This window comes from Pieris napi, chromosome 1 (assembly GCF_905475465.1).
Source record: "Pieris napi chromosome 1, ilPieNapi1.2, whole genome shotgun sequence".
Taxonomy (NCBI): domain Eukaryota; kingdom Metazoa; phylum Arthropoda; class Insecta; order Lepidoptera; family Pieridae; genus Pieris; species Pieris napi.
The window spans coordinates 7,501,104-7,517,145 of NC_062234.1; the positions used below are offsets into that span (position 1 = coordinate 7,501,104).

General features: G+C 33.1%; 1 protein-coding gene across 2 annotated transcripts in view; it reads right to left on the bottom strand.

Moving 5' to 3' along the window:
- Nucleotides 1–936: 936 nt before the first annotated feature.
- Nucleotides 937–16,042, bottom strand: part of LOC125049483 — a 31,632-nt gene continuing 16,526 nt past the window's right edge. The window contains exons 1-6 of one of the 2 annotated variants that reach the window (XM_047648825.1): nucleotides 15,380–15,566; nucleotides 6,175–6,296; nucleotides 4,007–5,606; nucleotides 3,070–3,827; nucleotides 2,483–2,609; nucleotides 937–1,792 (exon numbers count right to left, since the gene is read on the bottom strand). In XM_047648825.1, the coding sequence (XP_047504781.1) occupies nucleotides 1,744–1,792; nucleotides 2,483–2,609; nucleotides 3,070–3,827; nucleotides 4,007–5,606; nucleotides 6,175–6,262 (2,622 nt within the window). In that variant the 5' untranslated portion in view covers nucleotides 6,263–6,296; nucleotides 15,380–15,566 and the 3' untranslated portion in view covers nucleotides 937–1,743. Of the gene's footprint in view, nucleotides 1,793–2,482; nucleotides 2,610–3,069; nucleotides 3,828–4,006; nucleotides 5,607–6,174; nucleotides 6,297–15,379; nucleotides 15,567–16,042 lie in introns of those variants that run through there. The other variant, XM_047648816.1, reaches the window with a different exon arrangement.

Genomic DNA, 16,042 nt, shown 5'->3' on the forward strand with positions numbered 1-16,042 from the left:
ATGGTTATTGGTCACACTTACAACCATGGCACAGTAGGCGTACTCGTTCTGTCGTCACAAAAGTGACGAATATTTTTTAGTCAAGTAGTTGGGCCTGCAATGGATGACATTACTTCGGTTGGAATTATTGTTGTAAAAATAAAAAAAAAATCGTTTTTCAAAGATTTAATAAACAATTTATACGTTTACAATCATGGTTCATATTTACAAAAAGCTATCTAAATAATAATTTCCTATAATAATATTTCTAAATTTAGTGTAGAAATAATTAATTGATTTTATTAATTTAAAATACATGACTACATAATATGAATCATTACTTTTATTTTATTTCATATGAATAATTGTTCGAAAGATGCATACATGTTTAGGGAAATATGATATGTACTATGTAGCGAAGGACGACAGCGCGCATTGTTTGATTGATTTTTAGTCAAACCACAGACACGCAATCCGATCTGTTATTCCCAATCACAATAAATAGCAGCGCGCCATCGATTCGTCTTTTGTTTTACATTCTAAAAGGCTGCCTCTAAATTCATAAAATAATAAACTTATCACAGAAATCAGATCAAAAACTATTAAATTTAGTTCAATATTGCATTGCACAGTCAACTAGCAACGATTGAAGAGTAATTCTAGTCCTAATTGTACAAACAAATATTTACAATTTGTGCAAAAATAGTATCGATTATTCACTGTAATAAAAAATTCGATATGGACATTTTACTTAGAATTGACAGAAAATTATACATAATTCGTTACATAATACATTGCTAATATCTACAATAAGTTACCATACAATTGCACCAAAACAATTATAGTTACGGCGGAAATCGAACTGAGGACCTTTATGCATTAGACATACCTATACATAAAGATTTTCAACACCATTTTTTTACTAATATTGTATACCAGTCACTGAACATAGAGTGCAAGAAACTTGGCATCCAAAATTTACATAAAAATTGAACAATATGCTTCGTATTATGAATTTAATAATAATAATTATTTAATATACCTGAGTTTAATAAATTAAAGAATACTAATAGATTTGTAATAGAAAACATTGACACTAATAGATAGTCACTTAGATTAACGATTTAGGAAAAATAACTATTTTGTTCTTCTTAGTAGATATTATGAAAACAAGGTTAATTTGCATATTAGTGGCGTTATGAAACTATCTTTGGATACAGGTTTTCATACAAAACCCAGAAAGGCGTTTAATCATTTCATAGACATACTATAAATGTTTTGTCTCTATCATTTATCATTCTTGAAGTAATTGAGATTTATAGTATGCATATGACTTTAACAACTAGAAACTAGTTAATCCTTATAAAGCGCTAAAATGGCACATTATATAAAAATAGGAGTGAATTACTACCAATTTGGTTAGATAAAGTTCTCCTATATTTTGGAGTTAAAAGGATAGGGAAAAATTAGGTTAAGTTAGATATTAGATTTATGTGAACAACCAGCTACTACAGTTTAATTTTCTTGTCATTTGACTACGTTCAGTTGCTAGCTTAAATGCCATTTGTCACGTACACATGTTTTCTACAAAATACATACGTCATTTTGGTTTTGTCCTTAAGTTTACGATTTAGCGAAAAATACAATATATTTTACAGCGGGGTTTACCTTTACCAAATGACCATCGGAAACGCGGCTTTATTTCGCCGTATTAAGGTCGAATTTCAAACATCTGATGAAGTTCCTGACTCAATTCTCTTTCCCTCAATCGTCATCATTTAGAAGATCTGTGCATGACTTGGCTTTAGCAGATCTGAAAAATATTTCATTTTAATTAATATTTAAAAGAGTACAAACATATCAAATAACTACCTTTACTGGTACCGGAATAAATTAATATGTTTCAATCAGGTTCCCGGTACGGTACTAGCGTAACAATATGTGAATTAATAAAAATTATAAGGTCTCTTTTATGTAATCTACACAGGTGTGCACAGCTCAGCCTTTAACAATGTATATTATAGAGCAGCCTTCTGCGCCTGACACAGGTCGTTAATTTGTAGGTGTAAGGGTAGTATATTAGCGAGAAGTGTTGGCCTAGTGGCTTCAGCGTGCGACTCTCATCCCCGAGGTCGTAGATTCGATCCCCGGCTGTGCACCAATGGACTTTCTTTCTATGTGCGCATTTAACATTCGCTCGAACGGTGAAGGAAAACATCGTGAGGAAACCGACATGTCTAAGACCCAAAAACTCGACGGCGTGTGTCAGGCACTGTAGGCTGATCACCTACTTGCCTATTAGATTGAAAAATGATCATGAGCAGATACAGAAATCTGAGGCCCAGACCTAAAGAGGTTGTAGCGCCACTGATTTATTATTTTTTAAGAGTAGTAAATTGGTGCACATCTGGTATTCGAACTCGAGACCTCAAGGTACAATCACTAGTTTCATCACTTACACGCATAAAAGCAATAATAAATAATTATTAACAATTTTACTTACTGGTTTTTCACTCTACGGCAAACTCGTAACTCGATGGGTCCACTTCGCACAGCTTTGAAAAGTGCTAATGCTTCAATATGTGCCAACTCATGACACGCTTGTCCATTCACTGCTAGCACTTCATCTCCTGAAAATAGTATATTTAACATATTAAAAAAAATCGGATTCAAACAAAGAGAAATTCGAATTTTGAATTGTCAAAATATATTATCTTTTAAATCAAAATAAAATAATCAAGAATTAATAATCTCGCAGCTTTAACACACATACGATTAACATTGACTAGTATACCATTAAGAAAAAAATCGAATCCTGTTCTTGTATGAATCCCTAATAGATACTATTCATACATTCACGTTTAAAATGTTTAAAAAAATGTGGGATGTGCAAGAAAACATAACTTTCGCTTTATATTTCCTTTAATTAACTGATAGCGATCAGCATGGAATGCAACCACACGTTTACAGTCTATCGAGAACCGATAAAACGACTTCCTATTCTTATCGCGACACATTTACCGAAGTTGTTTTGATATAGCACGAAGGAATTTACTAATAAATAAAAATATTTAAAATTACGACACTAACCAGCTTTTAATCTGCCATCGTCTATCGCCTGGCCTTGTGGTAAAATACTTTTTATGAAAATCCCCAAAGGACCTCTGGGCGAATCTCGTCCTCCCACAATAGTAAATCCCAATGGCTTCTTTCCGTGGCCTTTTTCGAAGGTAATTGTGTGATATGTATGCGTAGGCGCTCTTGGTCTGCGAGGTAGAGTACAGAAGTTTGCCGCGTTAGGAGTCTGTATTTCAGTGTCTTCTTTTGTCTCAACACGATCTGTCACTCCATCTGGCACGTCAACGTCAACGATATCACCCGTACAACTTAACGTCATTGTTTCCTTGTTCGCACCGCCGTAACTAACGACCTGTCGGCGCAGGAGCTTGTTATTCATACTGCTGTAGCTCGCGTTCTGACCCTTTAGGAAATGCGACTGCGTGGCCGTCGCGTTGTCCGGCTCGATTGATAAGCCTTTGCGATTACAGCCAGTGTCATCCTGGTTCTGATGACGCGCTATTCTGACGTCATATTTATTGACGCCTCTTTCCTTCCCCAATATGACTGCGTTTTCATAGTCTACGGAACTTTCTCGCATTAAGACACCAGGCTTTTTTGGTTCCCGTTGGCGGATTTCAACTGAACTTTTTTCCCGCTGTCTGCAAATAACTATGTCGATTTCTGCCGCTCCAGATCGTAATGCATCTTTGGCTTCTGCCATGGTAAGATCTCGAAGTCTTCGTCCATTTACATTGAGCAATTCATCGCCGATACGCAGAGAGCCCTCCCTGAAACGATTAAAAAAATAATTAGCAAATACAAACAGATCGTCCAACAAAAAAAGAAGGTTAAAATATATAAAGGGTATGTTGTAGTTCAAACCACGTAAACCGTGGTAACATTATTATATTATTTATTTATAGCACTTTTAATATATAAATCGTCTAGATCAATGACGTAAACTTACTTTGCTGCTAAACCTCCCGGTACAACATGTGCCACCAGGTATCCAATATGTCCTTCGTCTGACAGCTTTGTCTTAGCGATAAATATACCCAGTTCATCATTAGGACAATTTCTTATTATTTTTACTACTTTGAACTCCGATTGAGGTTTACTCAAGTGCTTTAAGGGCTTGCGACATGGCGGTATAGGTGGAATTCCACAGTCACCTTGACTAGCATCTCTTTGACGCATTCTCTGTTTCTCCGTTAATTGAAGATATTGAGGTTCCTCAGTATCACAGTTCTTTGGCATTCGCCGTAGTATTTCTTTACGATCTAACGATAGAGCTCTTTGGGAATTTCTTGGTTTTGGTTTAGGAAATTCACTCCTCTCTCTACTCTTTCTATGTGAAACTCTAACTTTAGCAAAGCTTTGGTCGCCGGACACACTTCTACTATGACAAGGTCCCTGAGAATTTGTTTGCGATGCGGAACTTTCACATCGAGGTATTCTATCGTTATCAAACATAGAAGACGCAGCTGATTCATTGACTAGTATTCCAGAGTCTGCATCCTCACAGTCTTGCAATAACACGTTTTCATCATCACAAGAGATGTTGAAGACTTCATCGTGAAATACGGCACTTTGAGTTTTTTGAAATTCATCTAGACCGGGTAGTGCACCGTAAGAAAAGCTTCTGAGTTTTGCTTTGACTCCCCCTTTTTTCTTGCGGCTTCTACTATTTGATTTTGAAATATTCTCAGTCATGCTGTGGGGTGTGTCATTGTCTTCCCCACTTTGTTTATAGAGTTTAGATAAAATTCTATTTGAGGATTTCAAATACCGGTCCGACATAGCTCGAATCTTAGCGGAAAGACATGAGCTCGGTCCTATCGTATCTTTTTCATTTTTATTCTTATACTTATCAGTCTTACTGTCGGATATTATGGCAACGGGTGTATCTGAGTATTCATAATCATCATTAAAAATTTGATCACTGGATTTAGAAAGTTTAGTAGCTGTTTTTGGTGTGGCATGATATCGATCACACTCTGATCCTGAACTGTAACATCTAGTTCCTCGATTCGTGAATGATTTGCCTTCCCTCCAATTACATTCTACAGGGCTTTTTGGATAAAAAACTTCGTCTTCATACTGTTGCATTTTAACCCATGGGTTGTGATTTTCGAACTCGATGTGTGGTTCTGGATAAGATTCTGGATATCGATTTTGACTAACGTCTTCGACGTGTCCGAAGCCACTACATTCACTTCCTGAAGTAGACGCCGCATCATCACCGTATCGAAAAGTACCGTTCGACTTAAAGCATGACAGTTTCGTATTTTTCACTTTATCTAGTAAAGGATTTCGTTTTTCGCGATACACCATGTATTCCTTTTCTACGGAACCTGCACGATTCTTTCGGCTAGAACCACAACTCTCTTGTAAGGAAGTAGGACTATTTTGCAAAGATATTCGTCGAGTAACCGGTGTGTGTTCATTATTGTGACACGGGTGCTGCGATTTTTCAACCGTTATCACTTGTTCGTTTAGGTTATAGAAATTCGTTTCAACCGAACTGCTGCTACTTTTTCTTTGCAAGTAACTTACTGGTGACGAATCTGGAATTAAAAGAAAATGATTAAAGGCTGTTTTAATAATTAAACGCAATTTATTTTGACATGACCAATATTTTTTATTATAATACTAGCCGCCCCCGCGATTTTCGTTTCTATGACATACCAGCATGGAACATTTTGCTATGTTACCCAAGAGACTGTTCGGTTTTCCGGACTGAAAACTTTTTAGGTTTTTCTGTGATTTTCATCTATATAAACCTCAGAGTTCAAGTTCTTAGCTAACATTTAAAAAATAGAGGTTGATCGTAGAGGGCAGATGAAAATTAAAGGTTGGATGTATTTTTGTATGGTGTATCGTAATAAAATAGAAACAAAAAAATTGTTTAAAAAATAAAAAAATAATATTTGGGATGGACACCCCAATCACTTAGGGGTTTGAAAGATAGATAAAAAGTTCATACGAATCGGTCGAGCCGTTTCGGAGGAGTATGGGAACGAACATTGTAACACGAGAATTTTAAATATTATATGAATTTTAATTTTACATTAATAAATCCAAATATAAAGTTAGATTACATATCACATTAAATATAACAAAAAACAATCATACCATTTCTAGAGGGTCGCGTGGTTCGAGGTTCGGTTTCCGGTGATACGGCGAGCAGCCGTGGCGGCTCACCCTTGCGGAACCACCGCATTTCGGCGATTACCGTCCCATCTTCGAAGATATGACTGAAAAAGACAAAACAGAATTATTTATAATCAGTTAAGAAGACACACTTGCGGCCTGAGTTGATAGGAACGAAAAAAATATAGTATTATCGAGTTAGGTAATTTTGAACTAATATAACGACATAAATATTACTCTATAAGTTTTGGTTGTTTTGGATTAACAAAACGTCAACGTTTGGTAATCGAGGTTCTACTTTAATGTGGGTTTCAAATATCCGATTTCGCCATGACCCAAAATATACTAAAAGATTTGTGTGAGTTTCGAATGATACCTACGACAATTTATGTCCAAACAGAACGTTCAGTTTCATTGTTTGCAATGATTTGGTACTTCTCTAAATATAATACAGGGTCGTGCTCTTGGTTCACTTTATAAATCGGTAAGATATATGAATTTCCTAAGTAAAGTCAAACAGTAAACATTGTTAGTAAAGGGTAAAATTTCGTTTATCCACTTCCAATGTCACATCCAAATGTTTCTTGCTTCGTTCAGATGCAGATAGGCTAATGGATGATGTACAGTATCTAAACCCAAAAAAGATAAACTGATCTCTATTGAGATAAAATATTTTCTTATCGCAAATCACTACATAGTATAAAACAAAGTCGCTTTTTCTGTCCCTATATCCCTATGTATGCTTAAATCTTTAAAACTATGCAAAGGATTTTGATGCGGTTTTTTCTAATATATAGAGTGATTGAAGAGGAAGGTTTATATGCATAATAACATCGATTAAATATTGGAGAAATACTGTTATTTTTGAGGTTTCTAATGTGATGTCGTAAATAATTACATTTTTCCGCTTACAATGCAAACGCAGGCTGAACCCTACGAGATTTATCAAAATAATGTACTAAGTATTGTACACATTAAAAAGGTCTACAGAGAACTCCACGATGGTATATGTCTATCTCTTATGGATATCCCACAATAACATTTTTTTGTCATTTACTTTTTACGACAAATAATAGCTAATTTTCGAAGCGATTTTAACCAATACAGCATTAATCCTTATCCAATTAAGATGTGCGAAGCCGTGGCGGGTCGCTAGTACATATGTATTTGCATAGTTGCAACTAATTTAAATTCCGTCAAGTTCCAAGGGATGCTTCCTCAAAGCGTCATAAGAGTTTTTTTCTTGATAGCCACCGTTACGATCACGTAACGTTGGTTAACCTTGCTGTGACATTATTGTGTAATGTAAAATTGTTTTAAAGCAATCGCTTTCGGTTGCGATATTTTTTATAACGCATACAAAAACTATTATAAGCTAAAGTAGCGCCAGCATTAGTCAAACAATTTTAGAAGTAATTTTGGAGTTACCACATCGTCGCTAGCTGTGAAACAATAAAACAGAAATAATCTGCATAAAGTTAGATTATTACGAGTATAAGGAGATTCATTACTATTTATCAGTAAAACTTTATATTAGAAATAAAATTGAAATTTAAAAAGTAAGTCCTCAAACCCAAAGATGAGATGAGAGGGGTTCAAGGGCAAAGAATGTTTTTCAAAGGTCGACCGGTTTCGTGCCGATTCAACGACCTATCGTTAAAGATTCAAGGAATGTACAGTGTGATTACATAGTTAATGTATTTATATTGCGACGTTTGCGATAAATTGACGTCGGGTTATCATATTATTGCAGTTATCAACTTTGATTGGCTTGCGACGCCAAGTAATTTAATAATTTTATTGCATTGCTACCGAAATTTACAGTTTAAGTGCATTTTGGTAAATGTTCGTGTATATTAATACATATGTACTGTTTTTTTATAGGACATTAAACAAGAGATTATTACTAACTTGGCTTATCAAAAACAAATGTAAAATATATATGGTTTTCGTACTCCTTTTCACAATAGAATTTAGAACCAGGTTTATCGAGAAACACGGAAGACGCATCTAGCTCTCATTTATATTTATATTCAAGTCATTCATCCTTACGTATAGTTCCTTGATATTACAAGGAAATAGCTAACGGAAGCGACGTGAGTACTGAGACAAATTGCGTAAACATAAGCAAACAAGTCAGCAAATGGACTTTGAATTACAAAATGCACTAACTTAAAAAGCACTTAAGAAATATTTGCGATAATTTCTAAAGATTAAATTAAACATATGAGCGTGTCATTTAATGATCTTCTATTTATTCAAAAGTATTTGCCCTGTCTGAGTCATCCACGCAGAGGGAAAAGTAAGAAACTTAATGCATTTAATGATGTAGGTAAACATTCACTGAGAAAGGAATGTATTTATATTTTAATCTTTACGGGAGATACTAAAAAGTTATTGTGTATAAAATAATTAACGGGAACGTTTGCTGTACTAAAGAGCGTTTCCCAAATGGCAATGTGGCTTTACGACAAAAATCCTTTTTGCAAGGAATGTGATATTCTGTCGGAAGTTTGCAATGGCACTCTCTCGACCGGTTCGAAAATCCCCTGACGTGAGTGAAACCTCTATATTTAGAGTGTACATCACGTGGAAATTATGTGATCGGTGATCAGAATCGAATGTCGTAGCCGATCGAGTTTGAATACAAATGCGTATGGCGGATATAGACCGCTTTCCCAGGAAAAGTTTCAAAAATACCTTTTACAATGTGCATTTAGCACATCAATGTCAAAACAGTTTCTATACATTAAATGACGTGGAATAAGTAATACCTGTATCTTATATTCCATAATAAACATATCTTTTTTTTATTTAATGTAAAAACAATTTCTATAATATCGCAATTTTTAGGTAATTACAAAGTTGATCTGAGCTAAAATACAATTTAGGAACAACAATAAGAACCAAAAGTGCTTATCAATTGGGATAGCAAAACTGTTAACAATTAGTAATCGTACATAAATATGCAAGGAATATTCATCTCTAATTTAATTTAAGCAAGGCATACTACTGTAAACAAGCCCTTTTCCATACATTTTACTTTTTGCAATATCATTTTCTAACTAAAATTTACAGATGTTTCTTGCATTAAAATTTTTATTCGCTCGCACAGTATTAATTATTCATTAGTATTATATCAAATGGTCCGTTTGACCTAGATATTTCGAGATGTAGGTGACTATTTCATAACAAACAATTATAATGCAAAACTAGACTGTCAATTATGTCATGCAAGTCTTGGATTATGATAATATTTTAATGAAAATTGAGCACTTTAGCTCAAAGAAAATTCAGGTCAACCAATCCGTTAACTTGCCTTCATGGTTTAATGCATGGAATCGATGTGTGCTACGATAGAATATGCAAAACTTTCTCCGCAATGTTAGGTAAAATTACAAGAGTATAATGTTTCCTATTTGCGGATATGGTTTATGCATTCTTTGTATATTTATATCGCATATCTTACAGCTTACGTTATATTTTAACTGATTGAAAAAATCAATTTTTTATACATATTCCTGGATTACTGAAGCCAATCCTATTAATGTTCTTATCCTCCCAGAGAGTACACTGAAAAGTCTAGGAAAACAATAAATCGAATTATTAATAGGTTTTATATTTGCGTAATACTAGACTATTTTGTGGTAAAATAAATACCTAAAAAAGCTATCAGATGAAGTTTATTTTGTGCGCTATAGTGGTTAGTTGTTTTTGCTTTACTCAGATTAAAATCATGACAACATGGAGGTCAGAATACGTCACTTAATTATTAAGAATAGCAATGACGCATCCATTAATGGAAAATGTCGGTAAAGTACAAAATATCCGATACTAATTCCAATTCTGCATCATGTAATTAATAGCAAATATAATTTCTAATTATAGTAATTTTTTAATTATAGACAATTATATTATTCTGCCTACTTTATTTTTAGCACTTAATTGCTTAATTACACAACATTAACACTAAAATTAAGAGGGCAACAGGCGTCCGTACCGATAAAAATCGATCAGTTCCAGATCAGTTTAGTAAAGAAAACTTATATTGAGACTATGGGTAATACATTCTGAAAATTAGCATGAACGTACGTTATCTCATATACAAATAATGTTTCAATGTATAGCAATATAAAGAGAAAAATAATAATGATACCCTTTTAGTAGAACAAATTATTCCTTTTATTTTATTCAATAGTACCCACGTCAGTGCCGCTGTTTATAGAAGCAAGCTGTAAAGCCTTTTTACACCAGTTCAGGCTTTGGAGGGTCTTTTTCTTTACCTACTGCTCCAGGCGGGGAGCTTTTATACAGGCCGACGTGTATTGTGCTTTCACCAGCAATATACATATTTTTGTTTAACGTATTAGGTGGGATTCGTTTACAGTTCTTAATGTGAATATTTTTTTTAATATTATGGCATAGATAGAAGTTTAAGTTAGATCTCATGCAACCTCTATTTTCTTTTTTGTAGTGTATTTTTATGAGTTTGTGAAAAAATCAAACTCATAAAATATAATGGGAGCAATGTTGGACCCAAAAACCCATGCCATAAATACATAATTGTATTTTAAACAGATGTTTCTATAAATACAATATTTGTTTTATATCGATCGATATTATAAAAATACCTACAGGTACAGGTATAGTTTATGTTTCAGATTTGACTAGTTTGAATTCCAGGTGTTTCTTAAACAAAATAAAGCTTTGCACCGGCACAATATAAAAAATCTAAAAAAATTAAAACAATATTCAAAATTTCGAAAACTCCCTTCAAAACGTTGTACCACGAAGTACAATTCACAAATTGTATTTGCTGTCAATCAGTCTAACTTTCAACGTCAGTAACAGTTAGAACACATCTTAAATACATACTAAATTACTCACCTTTAACATAAAATGCTTCACTGAATATTCATATTAAGTTTTTGTTTTGTGAAGTTTGCCGGAAAAGCGTCGCTTGAAACGAGAAGATAAAATATTCACCAGCTCTTTTGTCTTTAGATTGTGAAACTGTGTAAATATGGTCATTAACAAGATAAAAGATTTCAAAGTGTTTATAATTACAGGTGAAAGACATGTTTAACAAAGTCCTTTCTTTAATAAAATTTAATATGTAATATTCGTATAAAATATTATAAATTATGTGTCAATCTTTAAATATAGAATTATATAATCATTACATTCCAACAATAAGGTTAAATAATAATATTTAAGATTCACAATGATATTCCCGCCAAAGCTTCGGGTGAGAGATATGGCTTGTAGTCAATTGTCAAAATTGACTGGTGTCATATATTTTATATTCAAGGAAGAGCGAGATGTTATATTATGAAATGATTATTTATTATAGTAAACACACTAAAATTATGATTTATTTAACTTAGTTTCGTTCTTTTAGGTATGAAAAGATACCAATTAAATTAAACCAAATCACATCCAAATATGAGGTAATCAAAGATGATGTAAGATTATTTCTAAATGATATAGTGAATAATATGATAGTGATTAATTGAAACGCTCATTTTAGTTTGAACCGGTGTTACGACAAATTTTTAATTATAGTTTGAATTCATCCATAATCATCGTAAGAAATACAGAACTTGTTTTAAATAAAATACAGCATTCTAACATTTGGAACGGGTTTTCAGCAAATATTTCGACAACTGCGAGACACCTGGCATAGCTATGGACATTTATGTCGTAGTAATTATTTTATCGTAATGAGCTAATAGTTTTTATCGCACCGAGTTTTTTCTTAGGCCATCCTGTTTGTAGATGTTGTGGATTATCACCTGTTTCCTGCCATTTCTGGCTTCATTTTCTGCTCATAAAATATTTATAAGAACTTTGTTATCAATAACAGCTCAAAAAAATTTAATAGCGTTTTAACAACTTTTTTATAAATAGACTAAACTTTGTGACTACAGGTAAGGTATATCTATGTGTACTTATAGGTATATTTTATAATAGCGGATACATTCGAGTAACCTCCGTGGCCTAATTACACAGGAATGTGAGGTCTTCTGTAGGATTCTCAGGGAAACTAAAACAGCATGTTTTAGGTAGGAAGCCGCCACAGATATGCAGACGGATTACAGACACCAAGCCTCAAAATAATGTTTCTGTGTACGATAAAATATACTTTTTCTGGTAAGTATTTCGCGTTTATTAAGTACACAATTATTATTGTTCAGATAAGATACTGCGAGGGATTTGATAACGATTAGATAGTTCATCATCATAATGGAATGTAACTTATAAGAGCACCTGAATAGTAATCATTATATTAAATCAAATCCGCATTATAATGACAATAATACGATTTCCGTTGATTAGCCTTATCAAGTGAATAAACTCACAGTAAAATGAAAACTGGTAATGTCAGTCTAGAGAAAGTTCCGAGAGCCTTGTATTAGATAAATGTCAATATCAAGACAATTATGCAGTACCTATGTCTTGCTTTCTTATTAATAATCTTGCGCTACTCACATATCTGGCGGCATTAGGCCTGTACGGGATAGCACGTCTGTTCTGTAAAGTCTTTAGTTTAAAATAATATGACTATGTGCTGATATGTATATATATTGAATAATCACGGCTAGGTATATATAAATTACTTCTTATTTATATTCTACTTTTAAATTTACTTTTTCATCAGCGTATAAGATATAAAATTATTTCCCGCGAAATACCAATTAAGTCACCTAAAGTACAATAATTTTATTATTATAATTAATGCCTTAAATAGAAAGCATCTAACAAAAGACACTCTAGCCCTATATGACCCTAGAGGTCCTTCTTAAAACGAATAATACGATCGCTAATATAAATAAAATTAATATGGTAATATAAATTGATGTAAAAACAAACATAAATCTGAAGATGAGTGGAGCAGGATTTAAGCTAAAGATTAAAATCCTCGACTCATCATTGCATAAAATTTAAATTCAATTCCGCAAACCGGTTTCATTATAACAGTTGTAAACATATGTATATGTACCAAAACGTCACACGAGGCCAGGACTAGTAAAAATAAAAACCCCAACTTTGAGGCGGAAATTACGTATTTCAGTACGTATAATATGTCAAATTTGTTTGGTTGAACATCAAAAATATTTATAAAAATAAATTTTGATTTGACATGCATTGGCGCGAATGAAGCGTGAAACATTTGTCAAGGATGACAAGAGTCCGGTTATTCAATAGAGCGTAACCAAGGCAACCGTCCAAAATCACAGTAATGTCCTCAATAAACGGTTGTATAATAAATTTACAATAAGTTATAATGGAAATTAATTATACAACTATAAAATCGTAATGCATACGTATAATTAAGTTATTAGTGGGATAAAATGCGTTTCGTTTTCGTATAAATATTAGCATTCATAATAAATCAAGATTATATTTGTGAACTAATTAGTGAAAATGCAATTTATACTATATATCCATTTAATTGATTTAAAAGGACAAACGTGGCGTACTTTTTAACCAACAATCATAACAATTTATTGATTATTAGAGTTATGTATGGAATACCACTATGTAACCGCTGTATCAAACAATGTACCTTATGATACCTATTATATTAGTTATATTAATATATATTAATATTAGACAATTACATTTATGTTCTTTCACAAATTACTTTAACGGTAATAGAATACTGAAACGTCAAACTAGAGATTTTATTTTGAATCTGTATTCGTGTGATGATTAGGTATGTGGATTTTTATTAATCTAAATGTTTGTTAAACCTATTAGTTTAATATAGTATCCAAGTTCCTGAATACTACGCTAAGAAAAGTGTGTGGTGATAGAATTGTGTTTTTTCTTCACGGTAATTTTTGTTTACACTTTAAATCAATTCAGAATATATGAAGTAAGATTTAATAGGATATAAAACATGTGTTTATTTAGCCTTCACCCAATTATCAAAATAGTTACAATTAAATTGGCAATAATACTTCGGAACTAAAGAAGTTTGTATATTGTTAAGGTTGTATGACATTGTACGTAGGCGTCCAAACGTTGAATGAAGTTTCGCAAAAGGACAGAAATGGAATTAAATTTTGTTCATATGCGGTAAGGTTCTTCAAAAATTATTTATCTAATTTAAATATCGCCTTCCTAATTGAGAAGTCCGTTACTAAACTGGCCATTATGTTGTTAATTGACAAAAAGTTATTAATTAAACCTGTGTTTGCACATTGCACATTAAATTTTTAAAAATACCGAAAACCGGTTTTATTATTTTGACGTCTTGCTTAGTTTAATCTAGGGATGGTGGGTGTCCTGCAATTGTAGAGTGTACTACTTCACACAAATATTCTAAATTGTTTATTATGACAAGTAGGTAGCAGGTTACTTTACCCCGGAATGTGATTTAAAAAAAAGGGCTATAATCGCATATTATGGTAAGGTGTGTATTGGATATTCATACTGCATTGTTTACAATCGCTATAGTTACGACAGCATTGGTAATGTATACTGCATTGAAATTGATTTCAAGCTAATGCTTACATAATTGGATTTAAATTTTCTTAGAACCAAGACGCCATTAATGTCATTTGTTAATAGCGAAGTCATCTGGAATAATAGCGAAACAAAATGTATAAACAGCTTTCATTATACAATAGATTTTTACGAATATTTTGTTTTTTTACCTCAACCTATGAAGTACCAAATACAGGATAAAAAGCTGCTTGAAGAAAACTAGGAACTTATATATGACACTAATATAAACAGTCTAAGTTCACAACATTCAAATCTTGCGAAAGAACTCTATTAAACTTATATTAATTTATGTGAGTTCAAAGAGTAACACTTCGTTGTCAAGTCGCAAGTTGTCACATATTACGTGGTTCCATGACTAGATTTCCATTTTTCATTGACACACGTAATATGTGCGGATAGCCGCATTGTTTTATGATAGTAATTATGAATCATGGCTTGTAATATGCTTGGAATGTCACTTTATTTCAGTAGCGATTTTATTACACCTTTTTTAACAAAAAAGCAAAAGTGTTACATTCATATCCTACTGGTCTACTATTAACTAGACTTCTCAATTTCAAACTTATGATTTTAGACGAGAACAGTGAAAACTACATACATAAAAATAATAATTAACACGTTAGTATAAATATAAAATATGACTATTGAAATATATTTAGAACTTACCTACCCTCAATTTTCCGGTAAAATTCCAAATTTGAACTCGTAACTCAAAATGTATATATATACCACAGATACGCAACTATAGTTAAACTGCACTAAGTTGTCACGTTATATTTGAAACTGAATTTACAATTAATGCTATTTGAAAAATCCAAATATTTTCACACGGTACATAACCTATGCGTTGACGTTTACTTCATCGAAAAGATCGGATTGAACTGATGTTTTGACGACATCGCGATTAGCGGTGTATCTACGTCGGTAGATATTTACTAGTGATTACCTACTGCGTAGTAAACGCCAACTCGTTCTTAATCCAACACAATATTTCCGAACATCGGCAGCAATGAATAACAAACAAGCATGAAGCTTAACGTACGAGATGAATATTGAGGCGGGATTTTCTCACCCGTGAACAAATTCGATTCAAGAATGAGATTATAATGCTTAGGTGAAGCTAGATCGTTTATCCCCTGGTAACATCTTGGAATTAGGGATTGCAATCCGGAAAAACGGATCCGGTAATCCGGCGGATCCGGCATAATTTTTTGGTTACCGGATCCGGTACCAATATACCGTATCCGAAGACCGGATCCGGTGCTAGCAGTTTGTGGGAAAATGTGGCCTTTTCGGCCGCAGGCTATATTTGCAGCTCTATTAGAAGTCGTTT